This window comes from Equus caballus, chromosome 31 (genome assembly GCF_041296265.1).
Source record: "Equus caballus isolate H_3958 breed thoroughbred chromosome 31, TB-T2T, whole genome shotgun sequence".
Lineage (NCBI taxonomy): Eukaryota > Metazoa > Chordata > Mammalia > Perissodactyla > Equidae > Equus > Equus caballus.
This window is the reverse complement of record NC_091714.1, coordinates 8656235-8677174: the sequence shown is the minus strand read 5'-3', so window position 1 is coordinate 8677174 and position 20940 is coordinate 8656235. Positions and strand designations below refer to the sequence as shown.

General features: G+C 43.7%; 1 protein-coding gene across 1 annotated transcript; it reads right to left on the bottom strand.

Annotated features, from left to right (window-relative positions):
• Positions 1–3430: 3430 nt before the first annotated feature.
• On the bottom strand, positions 3431–12048 carry SOD2 (superoxide dismutase 2). Its single transcript, NM_001082517.2, is given in 5 exon segments — positions 3431–3791; positions 6013–6192; positions 7769–7885; positions 11397–11599; positions 11957–12048. Coding segments are annotated over 5 exon segments (669 nt in total). The 5' UTR covers positions 11980–12048; the 3' UTR covers positions 3431–3645.
• Positions 12049–20940: the final 8892 nt, after the last annotated feature.

The following is a 20940-nucleotide window of genomic DNA, read 5'->3' as shown; positions in this document are numbered from 1 at the left end:
ATGCACTGTGGTGGAAAGAACACCAAGCAGGCAGAGGGTCCAGTGCGGCCACTCGAGCCCAGGGCAGGGCTGTATGGATCTGTTGCTGAGTCTGTATTCTCTGCCTCCCCTGCAGAGTGTCGGAGTCACACAAGTAAAAACTGAGAAGACACATTAAACAACGGTTATTACAGCTGCACGTCGCGCTTACTACATGTCAGACACTGTTCGAAGCACCTCACACATATTAAGGCATCTAAAACCCACAGCAACCCATTATCGCCAGCTGGGGAAACTGAGGCACAGAGAGGTCAAATAAATAGCTCAAAGTCCCAAAGCAGTCTAGAGGCTGGCCATTCACAAAGCCTGCTCCACCTTCTCCCCAGATACAGGAGTAGAGCTAAACTACGTTTCCAAGCCTTCCTCGCAGTTCCACGTGACCTTGTCGGCCTTGAAATATGAGCAGAAGCACATGCGCCATCTCTAGAACTGGCCCACAAAACTCCACGCTCCACCCGCTTAATGACGATGATGAGAGCCGCCGTGGACGGCAGACTCAGCATGTGGCAAACCAGGAGAACCCAAGCATCGGTGGCCCTCCTTCACCTTCCAAAAACGCGATACCAGCAGTCTGGGGAAAATTGTACTAGGTAAGCTCATACTTTCCAACACCAGAGTGAAACATATCACCAGTCCACAACTTTATGTAAAATGCATCTTGTGACAAAAGTCTGATTCTTTTTTTTTCAAAGAGTTAAGACAATATTCCACATTTGGTTAATGATCTCAGATGTTATCGCTTTCTAATTTAGTGTATAAAATACTATGCTGTTACAGCATCAGATGATGTTACTACAGATACGACTGGAGATACGGGTCACAGGCCTTCTGGGTTTTAAGGGTAACATTTCAACCACCCATCACTGATTAGTCCTTTCTTAGTACAAATGATAACACACTGTAGGATTATGAATGTTTTGACACAAATGCACAATACAGACCTCTTTTGGTAGTTGACAGATTCTTTTATTAACAATCAAAAAGCTTCACACTTACAATAGGAAAATAAATGTTTCTTTAATGAATAATTAAATGAAAACTATACAGAACCTTATAGAATTTTTAATATGTACTATGCGTATCTTGGAAGACAGGACATTAGCTTGTTGGGATCACAGGGTACGACTGAAAATGAGACAGTAATTCATAAAAGTTACCTAATAAATTTCCCAGACAGTTCTCCTGAAATTAAAACAGGAAATAAAATTTGTATTTATATCTGGTTTTAGATATGATTTAACACGCATCAATCTTAATTTTGTGATTTTGATGTTACTTTTTTAAAGGGACTCAACAGAAATTCAAAACTCATTTTTAGATCGTGAACTTGAAGTGTGCGATGAAGTTGTAATTTCTCAACATCAAAGGTTAATTATTACACAGCAGTTGAAGCAACAGATATGATTTCCTGGACAGCGTGCGTCTGGGGTCCTGTGTCCCCCCAGTACTGATCACAGGGATGTTTTCAAAGCACATCTCCGAATCGAGCGGGCACCACTGATTCGGCCACAAAGTCCTTCTTGGATAGACAATACTGGTTCTTTTCAGAAGAAATGGCTATTTTACCTTCCCTGTTTCTTTTCTTTTATGAAGAACAGGGTTAAACAGACACTATCCACTGGAAGATTAAAATCTTTACTCCGTAAATTATCTTAGTGTCTTCAAATCTATCCGCCAGGGAGGAAAACCCACAATCTTAGTGAAGGACCCTGCTGTCCCTCGTTCCCTCGACATAAAGTCACAGCAAAAATAGGGGCACATAGAAATTCCAACATTAGATTTGTTTGGAATCTTAAAGCTTAGTAAGAGCCCAAAACCTTTATATAAATCAGGAGTCTCTGCATATCTTTGTCAGTTCCGTACAAACCAGGGTGTAGCAGACAACTTGTATTCAAAAGCCCATCTTTCAAAAAGGTCCCACTTTTCTAGATGGTCTGTGTAAACAGGTCACCGCCTTCTTTGTGTAGGTGAGCAGTAACCACGTGACTCCCATTTGCGCTCCCCGTAAGTCACTTTACTGTTCAGTCTCGAAGTGTTTTCAACCCACAAGCATCAACACATACAGAGTTATCACCAACCTCATCAACACTGCTGACTGACAATTCATAAAACCTAAATCCTTTTCTAACTGAATTCTAAAAGTGCCTTGAATTCAAATCTTTTTAAAAACTTCAGTCTTCAATATTGAAACTGCTAACTTACTGCATTTTTCCAGTAAAAAACAGAAAAATAAAGTTGGGGGGAAAAATGTTAAAATAAACTTGGGGAAACATCCTGTTACAAAATAGGTTTGAGAAAAAACCTTTATAGATATATATATATATTATAATATTTATATATTTATATATATTCCAATAGAAGGGCAAACCCATCTGGATTGCTCACCTCAGCATTATTGTAGTAAATAACCATTAGAAACAAATGAGATATTTGGTAATAGAATTGTAAGGTAAATTAGGAAATGTCCAATTGACAAAATTCAAGACAAAGAGGAAGACGATGAAATATGGGAAATGCACGACCATGTTAAGCCAAATACAGAAAGAACCTGTGACCTGTAAACAGCTTCATCCGCAAAAAGGAAACAGGAACACAACCTGACATGCTGAGTCACTGTATTGAGGGTATGGTTTTCCCTTTATTGAAAAAACTCAATACAAAGCTTCTGTTGGGACTGTACATTTTTTAAAAGAAAAGCAAAACATCAAATGGGATACAATAACTCAAAAACAAGTGTTTAGAAATAAATGAGGGAGGCACCTCCCTCCATTCTGAGGGAGGCATGCGGCTGACCTCATCTGGAAACCACTTGTCTCTACCCACGAAGGCAGCACCTGACCAAGCGCCCGGCCAGAACCATCTGTGACCTCCTCCCTTCGTGGACTTTATCAGCTTGGCCCTAATTTGTCCATTTTGAGAAGTTAGACAATACACATTTCTAGGTTTGAGGACAACATTTCACATCAAGTCTTTGTGTTTCTCCCTAGACGAAAATTCAGATGCACGACTATTTCTTTCTCATTATAAAGCAATTCTCAATTAGCGATCAAGTAATATTTTTTAAAAAGACAAAATGGTGATTACCCAGTGTTACATGTGACCATAAACAATTAAAGACCATTGGGTGACACCACCAGAAGCAAAACTACATGGAGGATTACTTACAAAAAGAGCAATTTTCAATAGAAAACTATTCCCCTTGGGAAATAAATTTAATATTTTGTTCTTAAACAACTGGGGCAAAAGACTAGATTTCCTACAACAGAATGGGATGAGAAAGGCTTCCACAGACCCCTAACAGCATAGGAATGGGATACTTTTGATGGTTTTATGATGACAATTAAACCCTCCTAGCCATTCTAGCTCTCTGAAGGAAACGTTCAATGAAAAGACCGAATCATACAAAGCATTTAATATTTTCAAACAGTTGCCCAATAACAAAATTGTAAAACAGGAAATTATTCATAGCATTACGTTTATCAAATATCTGAATAAGCCACATTCAGAAATGCTATCCTAGAGCAGCTTACTGGTATACTGTGGTACTTCGAGCTACTACAAAAATAGTTGGAAATTGCTTAATGCACTCGGTGTAACGATAATGCTTTACTTTTTGCAAGCCATGTATCTCTCAGATACATTCTCCCAGTTGATCACATTCCAAATGGCTTTCAGATAATCAGGCCTGACATTTTTATACTGAAGGTAATAAGCGTGCTCCCACACGTCAATCCCCAGCAGGGGAATAAGACCTATTGGAAAGAATGGGAAAAAAAGCAAAACACTATGAATTTCCATCTAAAACACTGCAGCTTCTCAATTTAAACTTCATCCTACGCATACAAAATTATCCTTTACAACATTCGCATCCATTTTCAGTTTCTTATATAAATAGGAAAACGGCCTAAGACTAAGTATTCCTATAAAAAGATTTTAAACTTTACTCTTTGGAAGAAAATGTGATGAATAGTAAAAATAATTAAAGTAGACTTGGGAAAATCAATTAACTACAGTATTTTAATAGCTGTTCTTAAGACACCAACAGATGTACCCAACAGACAATTCTCAGTGGTCCTCAGTGGGGGTCTTATAAGGTATGTTATGTTTGTGGGGGCTGTTGAGGACCTCCCAGGACCTGAGCATCCAGAGGTGTTTATGAGAAACCTGCTCTGCTCCCCAAGGCTAACGTTAGTCTTAAAGAATAGAACACATTTAATGAGACACTAGCAGAAAGGATAAATTAACAAAGAAAACTAAATTGGACTAAAGAAAAAGATACACTGCTTCCAGAAATTAAACAGTATAAATGAAGAATTAGCTGTATCTTTAAAACATTCATTTAGGGCCAGCCCAGTGGCATAGTGGTTAAGTTTGCACACTCCATTTTGGCAGCCCGGAGTACATGGGTTCAGATCCTGGGTGTGTACCTACGGACTACTCATCAAGCCATGCAGCGGTGGCATCCCACATACAAAATAGAGGAAGACTGGCACAGATGTTAGCTCAGGGACAATCTTCCTCAAGCAAAAGGAGGAAAATTGGCAACAGATGTTAGGTCAGAGCCAATCTTCCTCACCAAAAAAAATAAACAAAATTTAACAAATAAATAAAATTTTAAAAACACACTCATTTAGAAAAAGTCTCAAACTAAATCATAGCTCTTCTCTAAGAAAACAATTCTCAACCAGTACAGCTTGATCAGTTGTGAGGTATGCCACTAATAACTTAGTATTAATAATTAAGGTAATGAAATTTATCAAAGTTTTTTCCCATAAAGAAATTGCCATGACTTTTACTTATTTTCATTCCAAGGGGCTTTCTTCAAGTGGGAGGGAAGGAGGGGTAGCTGGGATTCACCTAGAAATCACAGCCTTTCCAGGCAGGCACCTTCACGGCCACACATGACTCTACAGCAGGCAGGGCTCACAAACCTTTCGTGGCTTTTACAAATTCTGTGGCATCTCACTTTCCCAAAAGAGCTGTTTAGATTCTGGCAAAATCTGAGCACATCCAGGGAAGTGGGTCTCGTAACCCAGTCTCCTGACGTGTGTAGGGGGAGAAAAAGTGGCTGAGAACTGCTGTGGTTTGATGTCAAGGCGTCACCGTGGGCTCGTGACATGAAAGACCAAAGTTGAAGCTAACCGCTGGATGACTTAGGGCTCTGCTTCCTAAAGAGTTTCTAATGCAATCTGGCTCCACATCAAGAAGGATTTGGTGAGCCCAGGCTGGAGCTTCTAAGCCAAGCATTTTCATATACCAAAACCCCCAGAAAAGCAGCCGTCTGGAGCTCTAGTTCCAGACTGATGACGAGCGCCCAGCAGAGGGGGCAAGAGACTCAGGGCTGAAGTCAGCCTCGGTTCACACGTCTTTTCCTCCCTCTCGTTTATCTAATTTTAGTGCGCATAATTATGTAAGCCGGTAGGAACTCTGTCAGATAAAGCAGAGTTTATGTTTAAAACATTTTTTGGTTAATGTGTCTGTAAAATTACACGTGCTTATTTTGGATAAGATTTACACTTCAAAATATCAAGGACTTTTAAAGCATTTTCTGCTTGCACAAGACTTGAGCATCATCTGTTAAGATTTGCTCAAATTAGTACATACTCAAGATAGGTTTAAACGCCGCTGGTTTTTCTTATTTCAAGTTAAATGCTTTCTTTTTTCTTTTTTAAGGAAGGTTAGCCCTGAGCTAACATCTGCTGTCAATCCTCCTCTTTTTTTTTTGGCTGAGGAACACTGGCCCTGAGCTAACATCCCTGCCCATCTTCCTCTACTTTATATGTGGGATGCCTACCACAGCATGGCTTGCCGAGCAGTGCCATGTCCGCACCCAGGATCCAAACCAATGAACCGTGGGCCACCAAAGCGGAACTTGAGAACTTAACCACTGCGCCACCAGGCCAGTCCCTCAAGTTAAATGCTTTCTAGTGAACATCTCTCCCAAATGAACATGTGACAATGTTCAAATCTCACCTGTTGTTCCCTGCAGGGGATCCTGGTTAGGACAGGCAACAATCTGGAGGCGTCCCTGGTCCTTATTGAAACCAAGCCAACCCCAACCCGAGCCTTGGACACCAGCCGATACAGCAGTCAACTTCTCTTTAAATTTGTCGAAGGAACCAAAGTCACGTTTGATGGCGTCCAGCAATTCCCCTATTTAAAAAAAAAAAAATCCAAAAAACCCCACAAATAAATAGATTACAATTATTACAATAGAATATGTTATTACATATTTAAATATGCTTGTCATACGGCCCAAGATACAACTAGACAACGTCATATAGAAGACACAGCATAACCCAGCGAGACTACATAACACCGTGTTACGTCGTGTCATAAGTCTCACAGTTTTAATTCACACATTTGTCACTGAAGCGTGCCACAGGGATTTCTTCACTCACTGGGCTATTTCTATCAAGAAAGAAATAATATTTTAGCTTTCTTTTTCCCTCAATAGAGAATTTACTTTGACTTCTACCTTATCTCCTCTGTCTCAATTTGGAAGTAAAATGTTATGGCTGTTATTTGATTTTTCTCGAAGGCAGCCTACATCTTTCCTACCTCAATTATATCATTTTTAAAAGAACGATTTCTCTTCTATTACTGAACTAAGGGTACACTGCAACAGACAAGCCTTTTTATTCTGTAGCAATATAGAATATAATTCTAGATTGAGTACATCAACTAGGCCAAAAATATTACTTCTCTGATTCTACCGGCTTAAGGTAATCATCTATTATAAGCAGAAATAACGGAATAAAGTGGGACAGATAACATAAAACGGCAGAGAGCACCAAAACCTGCGGGCTGAACGTGGGGGTATGTGAGATTCCAGTAACTCACAAAACCTCAAAACTATTAAGCCTTGGTCTGAAGACCTAACTCAGAAAAAATAAAATGTCCAGTTTCCCACACTGACTCCCCCATTCATCTTTTTATCCTCCAAATGAAACCGCTTATTTCAGTGCATAAGATGCCTTCTCTAACATGATTAAAAACAAACAAAAAACAAAACACAGAAACGTAATATACACGCCAGAAGCCCAGAGACAAGAGAGGGGAGCTATATTTAAGCCCCATATCTTCCCAGGCTGAGGAGGATAATTAAAGCCGCCTGGGCCACCACACGCCACACAGGAAGTCAAGTAAACAAGGACAGTGAGCAAGCCCATCGGCTCTGCACCCCCTCAACACCTGCACTTGTCCTGGAAAACCTAATTTTCTGGGACAACTGACTTCTCATCAGTTAGGAAACAGTAAAATAATAGTAGTAAAATAATGGCAAACGGCATTATTCCGAGCACCTCACAGATAATAACATTTCATTCTCAAAACAGCCCTATTATTACCCAGGAGCACAAAGATGAAGAAGGTAAGACACAGAACGGTTAAGGACCTCACCTTAGGTCCCAGAGCTAGTAAGGGAAAGCTCGTCCTTCCTGAACCCTGAGTTCCCCAGGCTTTGGCTAATGTACAGTACAATTCAACCAAAAAGAGACACCGTACATGATATTATGTGTATGTGAGTATAAAATCTGATGTTATAACTCCCTGAATGCATTCTCCATTCTTACGTATATCCCTTTAAAAGTTAGAATTTTGCTGGACTCCTTGCTACGAAAAATATGCCATTATAAGACCTCAGGGAGAATTAAGGCAACTTAAGAAAATCAACATTTGTTCCTACGGTGCCCAAAATGCCGCCAAGCTTGCACCAACATATACCAACCTTTGGGTTCTCCCCCGCCATTGGGGCTCAGGTTTGTCCAGAAAATGGTATGATTGATATGGCCTCCACCATTGAACTTGAGTGCAGGCTGCAGAGCAATCTGAGCTGTCACGTCCCCTGAAATGTTAAAACGCAAACACATTTTTCTAAATTCTTACTTTTTCAACCATTTTATACACTATTTTTTTCTTTGTAAAGTGTCAGATAATTGGATCAGCTTATCAGTAACATCCTATTGATCCTAAAATTCCACAACTTAATGATTCTACAAAAAAACACCTTCCCAAAACTATTTGTCCCATGGGTTTTCAGTTCAATTCAGAATGTGCTCAACCACCAGTGAGAGGCCCAGCCCGGCGGGCAAAGCTGGTAGAAAAGTCACTCCTGAGCTTCAAAGAACTCAAGAGCTTTCTTGGATAGAAAAGATTTTAGCAAATGAAATAATAGAAAGAACAAAGCTAGGAAACAGTGCAATGCTAAAATGTAGGGTTCCATTCACAGACTATATGGAAAATTTTCAATTCTCATTTCTAGTTTTCACTAGATATTCACTAGGAATATTTCAATGTTACCTTAGCAAGAAACTGAACATAGTCAGAAGGGAACTCCCGATGTTCACCCCGAAACTTACTCTTCCTGTGGCCTTCCCCATCTCTGTAAGTGCCAACTGTTTGCTCAAGACATTTTTGATAACTTGGTCATTCTTTACTTCTTTCCTCTCACCCTCCATATCCTATCCACCAGCAAAGCCAGCTCTACCTGTAAAATGCATCCAGGATCCCAGCCCTACCTCCTCCCTCTGGTCCATACCAGCAGCATCCCCACCTGCATTCGAGCCTCCGCCTCTCACGGGTCTCCTGCTTCCACGTCTGTCCCCTACGGTCTCGTCTCAACACAGTGGCCAGAGGGCTCCTCTAGACGCCAAGGTGATCACGGCCCTCCTCTAGTCAAACCCTGCAAAGGCTGCTCTTCTCTCTCAGCATGAACCCCAAGTCCTTGCAATGCACGTCAGCTGACCCTCCGCACGTCCTCGCTGGCCCAGCTCCAGCCACAACGGCCTCCCCGCACTGACATGAGAAGCTCCACGTGCTCCCAGCTTAGGGCTCCCACTGACTCCTGTTGCCTGTGCTGGAATGCTCTTCCTGGAGACAGCCTCACGCTTCATTCCCCCACTTCCCCTTCCAGTCTCTACTGAAACATCAACCTCATCAGTGAGGCCTCCTCTAACCACAATATAAAATAGGCAATTCCCCGCCAGCCCCTCCAGACCACTTCCCCTACTTTGTTGTTCTCGATAGGACTTACAACCCCCGGCATACTACATATTTACTTGTTCATCTGTCTCCCCACTGGAATGAAAGTTCCAGGGATGACAAGGACTTCTGTGCATGCTGTATCCCCAGGGCCCAAAATATTGCCTCATATGTAACAGGCACTCAATAAATGTCTGTTGATTGACTAGATAATTGAATACATTGAACGTAGTTTCTAAGGGAAAAAAATTAATTCCCTGGTAGCTATATTCAAAAAAAAAGTTATGTTTGAAGAATTTTTTTCTACCTTTCTAAACAAGCAGGGAAAGAAAAATATTTTTTTCTATGCTTTCAAGAAGCTACAAATTAACCGAACTCTTAGGAAAAATGGGAAATCTCTTGTTCAATAAACACTCAGTGCTTGTTATTCACAAGATACAAGAGGCAAAGTAAAGAACATAAAGAACCACTGAGAACTCTGCTCTTAGGGAGCTTAAAGATAGAAAAAGTTCGCTACTTATGTTCTTAGAGTATACACTAAGAACATATGTAAGAAATGTCGCTTTCTGAAGCTACCAGGCCAAACCTCCAGTTGTTTAGCAATTCAGAAAGAAGGAGAGAACCTAGTGATATCTGAATACACAGATAATTTTTTTTTGTTTCTTAGGGTTTTTTTTTTTTTTATGGGTGAGGAAAATTGGCCGTAAGCTAACATCTGTTGCCAATCTTCCTCTTTTTTCTGTTTTTTTTCCCTCCCCAAAGCCCCAGTACATAGTTGTATGTCCTAGTTGTACGTCCTTCTAGTTCTTCTATGTGGGACGCTCCCATAGCATGGCTTGAGGAGCGGTGCTAGGACTGCACCCAGGATCCAAACCAGAGAAACCCGGGCCGCCGAAGTGGAGCACGTGAATTTAACCACTACGCCATCGGGCCAGCCCCACACAGACAATCTTTGAGAGTTTTTTTCTGATGCCAACTTTTTGTTGTTTACAAAATAATTTTCTTACAGATCAGTGTTCCCTTTACTAATTTTTCCTGAAGAGTCACCCTAAAAATAAATGTAGGTTTTATATTGCTTTTTAATAAATCAACAGTAACAAATTTTTCGAATGGGAAAGAAATATGCTTACTGAGAAACAGTTTAATGATCTCCAAGTTCACTTAATCATTTTTAAATTTTAATAGAAATTTGGGGGCTTAATATCTGCTTTGAAGAACTTTCCTGAAGTTCAACATTTTCTTTGGTTTCACCTGTTTTTTTCCTCTGTTAAATGCAATGAAAGTTAAATATTTTTGTTTGATGTTACTCACTTGTGATGAGATTAATGTTATTTTACTTACATTCCTCTTTTCTCCCAAATTCTCAAACACAAAAACTTAACTCTTCAATAATTTTTAAAATATAATTTTTTAAATAAAAGAAACCTATGCGGGGACTTACTAATTTACAGGCAATATGGTATAATATCATGTAAAGCTTTTTTTCCAGTGGTTTTCACTAAACAAGTGCAGCTTTGATTGCGCAAGAAGCAGACTAACATTAAGCTGTCTTTAAAATATTGACAGACAGATTCACGGGTGCCAGACGTCACGTAGGAAACACTTTCACAACGGGCCTATTCCCCAGCCTCTCATTACCACAGGCTTCCTGGATTTATTTCCTAAATCATCAAAACTTTTCCCGTATTTGAGGGAACTGATTGCACAAGCAAATCTTCCAGAATGTTGTAACTTCCACTTCTTTTTGTTGAGCCAATTACCTCATAAACAATCGGGCTGAAATACTACACTTTTCCACTAGATGCCCCCAGTCAACAAGATGTCACTGTCTTGAAATTTACACAACAAATTTCACAGGACTGCCACTCCAAAGTATTTTTCAAATACATTTTTTTACCTGTGTAGCTTATTAAGCCATACATGCAGTTGGAAACACGACTGTTAATTATTTTCCTCGTGCAAACTACTGATTAACTAATAGTTGAAAAGTGTAATACTATTTTGTATAGAGACATTCTATACAAAATCATAGAATTCCCTATCACAATAGGGAAATATTCCCATTATAATATTCCCATACACACCCCCGGACACAAAATACACAATGTCCACAGCTACTGCTTTCGTCAACTACGCTGTTAAAAAAAAAAAAACGTAACTCCACATTGTATTATAATATTGAATTCTAAGTAAATACAAGCTCGTTTCAGTTTCCCACAAATTGGATATTTTCATTGCAAGTTTGGGCCCATAAGTCAACAAGAACACGTGAAGTGGTTCTATTGACTAGAGAGGCATTCCCTTAAGGGGACACGCCCCGCTGTCATGACTCCCAGTTTAGCCAGGTTCTCAAAGCCAGGCAGCCGGGCACCTACCCTTGGCCAGCGCCTCCTGGTACTTCTCCTCGGTGACGTTCAGGTTGTTCACATAGGCCGCGTGGTGCTTGCTGTGGTGCAGCTGCATGATCTGGGCGTTGATGTAGGGCTCCAGAGCGCCATAATCATACTGCAAGTCGGGGAGGCTGTGCTTCTGCCGGGACCCCAGAGACCCCAGAGCTGGCACCAGCTTCCTGCTCGTGCTGGAAGAGAGAGCGTGCACAGACCGATTCGACCGCGCGCACCTGTCTACGCAGACGAGGCTGCGGAAGAACCAGCGCAGCGGACCTTTCCGGATCGTTGGCTCCTCCACGTTCTTTGAAGCATTCAATCAACGTGGCCGCCCTGCGCCCCAGCCGCACCTGGACGCGGTCAGCGGACACCTGCGGGCAGGCCGGGTCGCCCGCCGCGTCCCCGCGCCCCCCGCCCCGGAGAGGCTGAGCGGGGAAGGAGTGCGGGGACGATGGAGGCAGCTGCGGCCGCGAAGCCGGCCCCGGCCCGCCGCCCGCCGCCCGCGCCCCTTCGTCCTTGGGGCCGTGACCGCGTCCCCGGCGCCTCACCTGCACGCCGCCCGGCACAACATGGTGACCGTCCAGAAGGCAAAGCACCTCGGAGATCGCGCCGCACACACGGCCCGCGGCGGACGCGCGTCCCGGCCGCTCTTCAAGGGCACGACCAGCCCCGCGGCTCCGCCCCCTGAGCTCGCCGCTACCACCCCGGGGGGCGCGGGTCTCTGGGCTCAGGGGACGCGAGAAGAGGGGATCCGGCCGGCCACCTTCTCCAGTGGGTCGCGGGACCCGCGACGCTCACCTGCCGTGCTTCGGGGCGTGTCGCCAAAGGGAAGGCCGCCGTGCCCCCTCCCCCGTCCCCCGGGTGAGATGGTACGGTCCGCGGCCCCGCCCCGCAGTAGCACCGCCCCACGGAGCCCGGGGGCAGGTCCTGGAGGCGGGGGCGGGGCTGGGTCGGCGCCCGGGTGCGTCCCCGCCCCTCGCCTTCGGGCCGTGTTTGGGCAGCCACGGGGCCGACAACGTCTCCAGGGGAAAGGCTGTTGTTTCCCTGAGCGGCCTTGGCGCGCCCCGCGGGCTGCTGAGGTCCTTCGGAAGGCGGGTCTTGGGCGCTGGTAAGATGTGGGGCCAGTGCCCCTCTAACCGCTGCCCGGGGTGACCTTTCTTTCCCAGTGAACTGACCTTGGGACCTCTGGCAGGCCGGAGCCAGGTCAAGGGCGGCCTGATGATAGCGGTTACTGAACACCTACGATGTGCCACCAGGGACTGCGCTGCAGGGTTTACACGCATTTATCTTTATTTCACCCCTAGGGTCCCTATCGTTGACTCCAGGCGACAGTTAACGAGCTCACTGAGGTGAAGCAGTTTGCCCTGGTAACACAGTTAATAAGTGAAAGAGTCAGGATTAGAACCCAAAGTTCATACTTTTTTTTTTTTTTTAATTATTTTATTGAGGTCATGTTGGCTTAGAACACGGTGTAAATTTCGGGTGTACCTTATTATGTTTCAGCTTTTGTGTAGCCTGCATTGTGTTCACCACCAATTGTCTAGCTTTTATCTGTCACCATACTATGTGCCCCTTTACCCTTTTCACCCTCCCCCCACCCCCTTCCCCTCTGGTAACCACTAATCTGTTCTCTTTATCCATGTGTTTGTTTATCTTCCACATATGAGTTAAATAGTACAGCGTTTGCCCTTCTCTGTCTGACTTATTTCACTTAGCATAATACCCTCAAGGTCCATCCACGTTGTTGAAAATGGTGGGATTTTGTCCTTTTTTATGGCTGAGTAGTATTCCATTGTGTATATATATCACATCTTCTTTGTCCATTCCCCACTTGACGGGCACTTGAGTTGCTTCCAAGTCTTGGCTATTGTGAATAATACTGCAATAAACATAGGGATGCATTTATCTTTTTGAATTAGTGATTTCGTGTTCTTTGGATAAATATCCAGTAGTGGAATAGCTGGATCCTGTGGTATTTCTATTTTTAATTTTTGGGGAAATCTCCATACTGCTTTCCATAGTGGCTGCACCATTTTGCATTCCCACCAGCAGTGTATGAGGGTTCCTTTTTCTCCACATCCTCTCCAACATTTGTTATTTCTTGTCTTGTTAATTATAGCTATTCTAAGAGGTATGAAGTCCTATCTCATTGTAGTTTTGATTTCCATTTCCCTAATAATTAGTGTTGTTGAACATCTTTTCATGTGCCTGTTGGCTATCTGTATATCTTCCTTGGGAAAAAAAGTCTGTTCATATCCTACATAAGACTAAAAAGCTTCTGCATGGCAAAGGAAACCATCAACAAAATGAAAAGACAACCCACCAACTGGGAGAAAATATTTGCAAATCATACATCTGACAAGGGGTTAATTTCCAAAATAAATAAAGAACTCATACAACTCAACAACAAAAATGTCAACAACCTGATCAAAAAATGGGCAGAGGAAATGAGCAGACATTTTCCTTTACTATCTTGATTACTAAGCCCTACCAGTCAAGTTTTGGGCATGTGTTTGGAGTGACTTCATGAACCAACCACTCAGCAGAATATAAAAAGTACAACAGAAGATTCATTCCCATAGTGTCTTATAGTCTAATAAGCTGTAAATATCAGATGTTTTCTCAACAATTAAAAAAAATTCCTGAATTATGTAAATCCTCCCTGTATAGAAGTTGGGAAAGCTTTACACTGTTAGTGGCCTGAGTTGGGCCCTTATGGAATAGAATAAAAGAAAATAAAACAGTAGATGCTGAACAAAGCATGTCAGAGTTTCAGTGACTTTCTTCCACCCTCTTCGCAAGTCCCCCATCCCTTACCTTCCACCCCCAATCCCCACCCCTCACCGCCAAGGATGACTCGGCTTTGGATTAGGAGAATAACAAACCCAAAGGGGAAACACCCAGCATGGTTTCACAGCAAGAGGGCTGAGGCTTACTGGAAATCAGGAGATTGTAGCCAAGGGTATGTGACCGGGTGAAGGAGGAAATTCAGGTTGGGAACTGGTTACGGATGCCCTTAAAACTCAAACATGTGGTGGGTAACAGGAAGCTGAGAAGCATTTTAGCTGATGTGAGGCACGTTGAAAGTAGTTTTTCAGGCAAAGCAGTCTGGCATTGACATCAAGAGGGGCGGGCTGGTTAGGAAGCTGTTGCAAGAACCCTCGCAAGAGGTACTAAGAGCCAGTTTTAGGGTACCAGCGATGGGAAATGGAAGAAAAGGGCATTGTGAAGGATGAAACCACAGAATTCAGTCACAGATCTGTCACTCATAAAAGGGCTTGTTCCAGTGAAAACAAGACATCACTGTTAGGAGACTGAGCTGAACCAGGCTGCATCGATGTATTTGTTGGTAGAGTTGATGATGATTTGAGACTTAAATTGAACCCCAGGATACGGTCTTATAAACAAGCAACAAAGATTGGGAGCAGGGCAGTGACAGTGACAGTCAAGTAGAAGAGTCTCTAACATCCTACCATCAGCTGCATCCTTCTAGACGACAACCCGGACACTGACAGGATCCAGGATTGAGACCAAGGGTTTGGAGGCTGTGGGAGGTAACGAGAAGTTTCTTACCTTCTTAGTTTACCATGTCCAATAAACAGGCCACATTTTCATTTTTTGAGTGGCCACTGTAAGAATACTCGTTCAATTAGCCAAGGAGTTAGATTATACTTGATTGGGGTTAAATTCCTCCGGCCAGCTCAGGATCCTGTAGGCCACATCAGGGCACTGTGACTGTGGATTTCCCTTGAATAAACTTCCCAAGTCTGCTTCATGGCCATCCTCAGACCCAGCAGTCGAGACCAACATATTGGCTGGAGGGGGCAAAATTTGGGTGGAGATGAAATCATTTTGAGCCAGTTATTAACTAATTGCATTCATATTCTAGTAATGGAGATCCAGCGACAGTCTCTTAAAAACAGAAGAGTGTAGGGGCTGGCCTGGTGGCATAGTGGTGAAGTTTGTCCACTCCACTTCAGTGGCCTGGGGTTCACGGGTCCAGATCCTGGGTGTGGACCACAGCTCATTAAGCCATGCTGTGGCAGCGTCCCACATACAAAATGGAGGAAGATTGGATGTTAGCTCAGGAACACTCTTCCTCAGCAAAAAGAGGAAGATCAGCAACAGATGTTAGCTCAGGGCTAGTCTGCCTCACAAAAACCAAAACAAAACAAAAAAGCAGAAGAGTGTATTCTCTCACGTAAGTAAAGGAGCTCTTGAGTAGGAAGTCCAGGGCCAGGATGACAGTGCCATGAATCATCAAGGACCCAGTCTCCTCTATCCTCAGAGTTGCCTCATGATCCTTAATAGCTTCTAGAGCACCAGCCATCTCACCTTACTTTCCATGAAGGGGGAGGGCAAAAGGGTGGGCCCCAGCTGTCTCCCTTTTAAGGATCCTTTGTGGTAGGTTCACCCAACAAATTCCACTCAGAATTTAGGTACAAGGCTACACCTAGCAACAGAAGAAGCTAGGAAATGTTGCCATTTAGCTGTGACATTTCCAGTCTGAAAAAAACGTGAAATAGTGTAACTAAAGGGGAAATGAGTAGTGAATTAGAAAATGAGAAAATAGCTGTTAACAGATCCTTTGATGTGGCTTTATCTCTGCATGCTTGGGCATGAACTCTGACCATTAATGGAATGACCTACCTTCTCTTTTTTTCTTTCTTCCTTTTTTTCCCACCGTTTGAATCACAAATCTTACCCAGACAGGAATGAAGTGAAAACTGCAAGTGGGCGTGCCAACTTTCTTTTGCATAATTGGGATTGTTATTAGGACCAAGAGTAATCAAGGACCCAGGCTAAAAGAGAACGTGGCGACAAAGATACAGTATCATTAACAAAGGTTTCAAAGTGAGCTTCCCCCGGACCCCAACATCAGGCAAATTATAATTAGATTGTATCCTCAAAGAACACATTAATTACTGGAAGTGAAAGGGGGATTTTGGCTCAGAACAAAAGTATTTTATTTTATTTTATTTATTTTGCTGGGAAAGATTCACCCTGAGCTAACATCTGTTGCCAATCTTCCTCTTGTTACTTGAGGAAGATTGTCCCTGAGCTAACATCTGTGCCAGTCTTCCTCTATTTTTTGGTATGTGGGACACCTCCACAGCATGGCTTGATGATCAGTGTGTAAGTCCATGCCCAGGATCCGAACCCACAAACCCCAGGCCACCCAAGTGGAGTGTGCACACTTAACCACTATGCCACCAGGCCAGCTCCCAAAAGTATTTTATTGAAGAAGACATGTGGTGGGTTGATTGCATCCATAAAGGGAGAAGAGAACCAACATTACTGAGCAGATTGTCAACGTGTGCCAGGTACTAGGTCAAAAGTTCTACCTCAGCTCTCAACTCTCGCAACTTCCCTGTGAAGTGGCTTATTCCTCTTTTGCACAAAGACAGTAAGTGACTTGACCAAAGTCACACACAGAGCTAGTAGGTAGTAGAGCTGGCCTTTGGATGTCTTGCTGTCTCTGTTAATCCTGACGGACCTCCGTGCCTTTGAGTGGCTGCCACACCCTCTCCCACATTCTTTGCACCCAATAGAATTGAGCTCCACCCTACCTTCTTTGTGTGTAGCTCAACTTTTGAAACTGCCTCCCTTCTTCTTCCTCCTGTGCTGCTTCCCAGCTTATTCCTGTCCTCTCAACTCTTGATCGATCTCTGGCCTCATCTCTTGCAGGTGGCTCAGATCAGAACTCTTGAACCTGACACTTGGTATTGCTCCTTGGTTCTCACCTTGGGTCATTTATCCCTTCAATCCCCTTTGCTTCTTAGACTTAGTGAGGCTGGAGCTTAGCCCTCCTGGAGCTCCCCTTGGCACTGGCCCACCTCACTGACTCTTCCCACCCATGCCTACGGAGAGAATCAGACTTGCTGGCCATGAACCTGGGAAAACAGAACAGAATGGAGGGAGGGTGAAGAGAAAGGTTGTACCATATTTAGAATCCAGCAGATCCCTCCATGAAGACTATGCAACATCTGCCCCTTTGGGAGAATGAACAACCCAACCATCATCCCAGCTCCAGGTGTATTAGTCATGGTCCTCCACAGAAACAGAACCAGTAAGATGTGTATGTATAGAGAGAAAGAGAAGCATTCGAAGGAATTGGTTCACATGGTTATGGAGGCTGGCAAGTCCAAAATCTGCAGGGTGAGCCAGCAGGCTGGAGACCCAGGAGAGCTGATGGTGCCGTTCAGTCCAAAGGCAATTTGATGGCGAATTCCCTCTTGCTTGGGGGGAGTGGCGGGGGTGGGGGGACGGAGGTCAGTTTTTGTTCTATTTAGGCCTTCAACTGATTGGATGAGGCCCACTCAGATTATGAAAGGCAATCTGCTTTTCCCAAAGTTCACCAACTTAAATGTTAAAGTCATCCAAAACACCCTCCCAAGTTGACACATGAAACTAATCATCACCCCAGGTGAAAAAACAACATGGCTAATGCATTCCAGGTAAGGGGTGGGGAGATCTGTCAGTCTTTATACCACAAAATTCCAATTAATATCCCAGGATTTATCATGGAGTGAGATTGAAGTCATGGGCACAGTTCTAAAAATAACTCTCAAGAGCTACACAAGATGAATCGACCCAGACCACTGAGAGCAATGACCAGCACGAGGACCCCAGGCTGGCCACATCTTCTGGCCACATCTTCTGTGCCAGGGGCTGTACCCCACACCATGAGGCCCACTCTGAGGAACCAGAGGAAGCATGCAGAAGGCATAGCCTCATATACCACAGAGGTTCATGCCAGAACTTGGTCCACTGGGAACAGCATGGACATTGGGCCCCATCTCGGGCATGTCCCAGAGCACCACCCGTCCTGACCTCCCTCACCCTGGCTTACATCTCCACTGGCCTTTTGGTGGGAAATTGGATAAGATGATGTAAAATAAGCCTATGAGTGTTTTCATCCTAAGAATATTAGTTTAGTTTAAGGAACTCGTCAGCTATATGTTGGTACAAGATACTCTGGTTAATTATGAAAGAAGGCTGATCAATTACTCTTGGATTCGGTCTGAAGAGTGTTCTCTCCGTGATGTACAAACCGGAAGCTCTCTTAATTGCAACACTGACCCTGAACGTTCTCATCCCCCTTGAGCGGATGTCTTAGTTTTGTCCCAGACGTGTTTAGAACTTATCTAGTTATTATGGGCTGTGTGGTGGCCCTCAAAATTCATATGTTGCAGTCCTAACCCCCAGGACCTCGGAATGTGACTGTATTTGGAGACAGAGCCTTTAAAAAGGTTATCAATTAAGTTGAAATGGTTATTAAGCCAAAATGAGAGCAAACCAGTGTAACTGGTTTCCTTATAAGAGGAGATAAGGATACAGATGCACACAGGCCAAGGGTGACCATGTGAAGACACAGCAGGAAGGCAGCCCTGCATGAGCCAAGGAGAGACACCGAAGGATAAACCAATCCTGCCAACACCTTGAGCTCAGACTTCCGGCCTCCAGAACTGTGGGAAAATTAATTTCTGTTCCTTAAGCCACCCAGTCTGTGTTAGCTTGTTATAGCGACCCAAGCAAGCGAACGCGGCAGTTCAGTGATTTCTGTCATCCCATCTGGTTATCAAAATGACAGCCACTGTTGAGTTTGTCATCACAATCACAGGTCTTGTTCCCACCTGGGACTTCCCCACTGTGCTCCCCTCTCCTCCCTGCCCTGCTCCTTCAGAGAGCTGCTGGCACCCACCTGCAGGGAGGGCAAGGGGAGTCTGCATGCAAGAGGGATGGTCCTTCTCAGCTGGTTCCCACTTTGGCGTCATCTGGCCCCCTGTACTAGTGCCACCAGCTCCAGCCACAGTCGGAGTTGAGAGAGAGGAGGCGTGCTCTATCTTGGTCTGCCTCAACTTCATTTTAATGGTCCCCCCAATATGTGGGAGTTTTTGTATGGATGACAGGTCTAGTTTAGGTTCACTCCAGCCGGCTCTCTGTCATGTAAACCCCTGCCCCTGCTCAGGAGTGGCCATGGCTCTGTTGGGCCCCTGGCCCCTTTTCTGGGTGAATGTTTCTTTGATCTGCTATGCAGCCCCCAGGGCAGCCTGGTTCATGCTTCCTCACCATGGTCCCATTATGACCAGTTGGTGCCTCCATCTTCAGAATTGTCCTGATGGAAAGTGGGTACCAGTGTCCAAGTTCACCCCCAATGTCCAGGGCGTGTATGTTCCATGACCCCCTTTCTCAAAGGGCATGGCGGGGAGCAAAATAGGAAAGGACTGAGCCCAACACTCTGTTAAAACCCAAGAAAGGGGCTGACCCCATGGCATAGTGGTTAAGCTCAGTACACTCTGGTTTGGCAGTCCAGGGTTCATGGGTTCGGATCCTGGGTGCAGACCTACACCACTTGTCAGCCATACTGTGGTGGCGGCCCACATACAAAGTAGAGGAAGATTGGCACAGATGTTAGTTTAGGGACAATCTTCCGCAAGCAAAAAAAGAGGAAGATTGGCACCAGATGTTAGTTCAGGACTAATCTTCCTCACCAAAAAAAAAAAAAAAAGTAAGAGAAAAATTTTTTTCTAAAAAAAAGCCTAAGTCAGCTCTTATTCCTCCCTAATCTGTCTTCTATATATCCTGATGGGAAAAGCTACCAAACCTACACAGCCTTCCCAGAACAAGAGCTTCTCCACCTTTGATCCAGGCTTTGGGGAATTCATAATCTTGCTTTTAGTGGCTGCTGACTCCACAAGTTGGCGTTGGAGGGTAGATGAGAAAGGATTTCAGTTGGTGCTTTAACCGTCAAGTTCTATTGTTATTCATTAAACCATGACGTACTGACTGTCCTCTGAGTCAAAAATCCAGAAAGAGCAAAATTAAAACTATCAAGTCCATACGTAGTATGTAATAAGATGTCCAGGAATGATCAGGCCAGATTACTCACTATTGCCCCCAACAGTTGGATGCTTACCAAGTTTTACTTATTTACTAGTTATTGAAATTAGGTGATTTAATTAAGCACAATGTAAACTGACAAAATATGAGTGTGAAAAGGAAAGGAAGTTATTTTAATGAAAACTAAATTGAATGCTTTGTGCAGACTCTAAAGATGAGGCACTAAACATAATCACTGTTTAATTAGATGTGGGCAAAACAAACATTCAAGATTGGGAAAATCATTAAGTAGTTAAAGGATCAGGCCACTCTGCAGGGTCTTTCAGCTCCCACTCTCCTTTGGAGAATTGAGAATGGAACTCACAGACAGTGCATCATTAGTGTGGGGATGGGGAGCACCAATGGTTTTCTGGCTGTTCCTTCGAAAATTATTGAATGAATATGCATCTGCATGTTTCAAGTTAAAATGCATTGTTCAAGGTAAGTATGTGACAGACTATTCTGAATCCTACTTTTTTTTTTTGAGGTCATAATGGTTTATAACATTGCATAATTTCAGATGTACATTATTATATGTCAGTTTCTGTATAGACTGCATCGTGCTCACCCCCCATAGTCTAGTTTTTATCTGCCACCATATATATATGTGCCCCTTTACTCCTTTCGCCCTTCTCCCACCCCCTTCCCC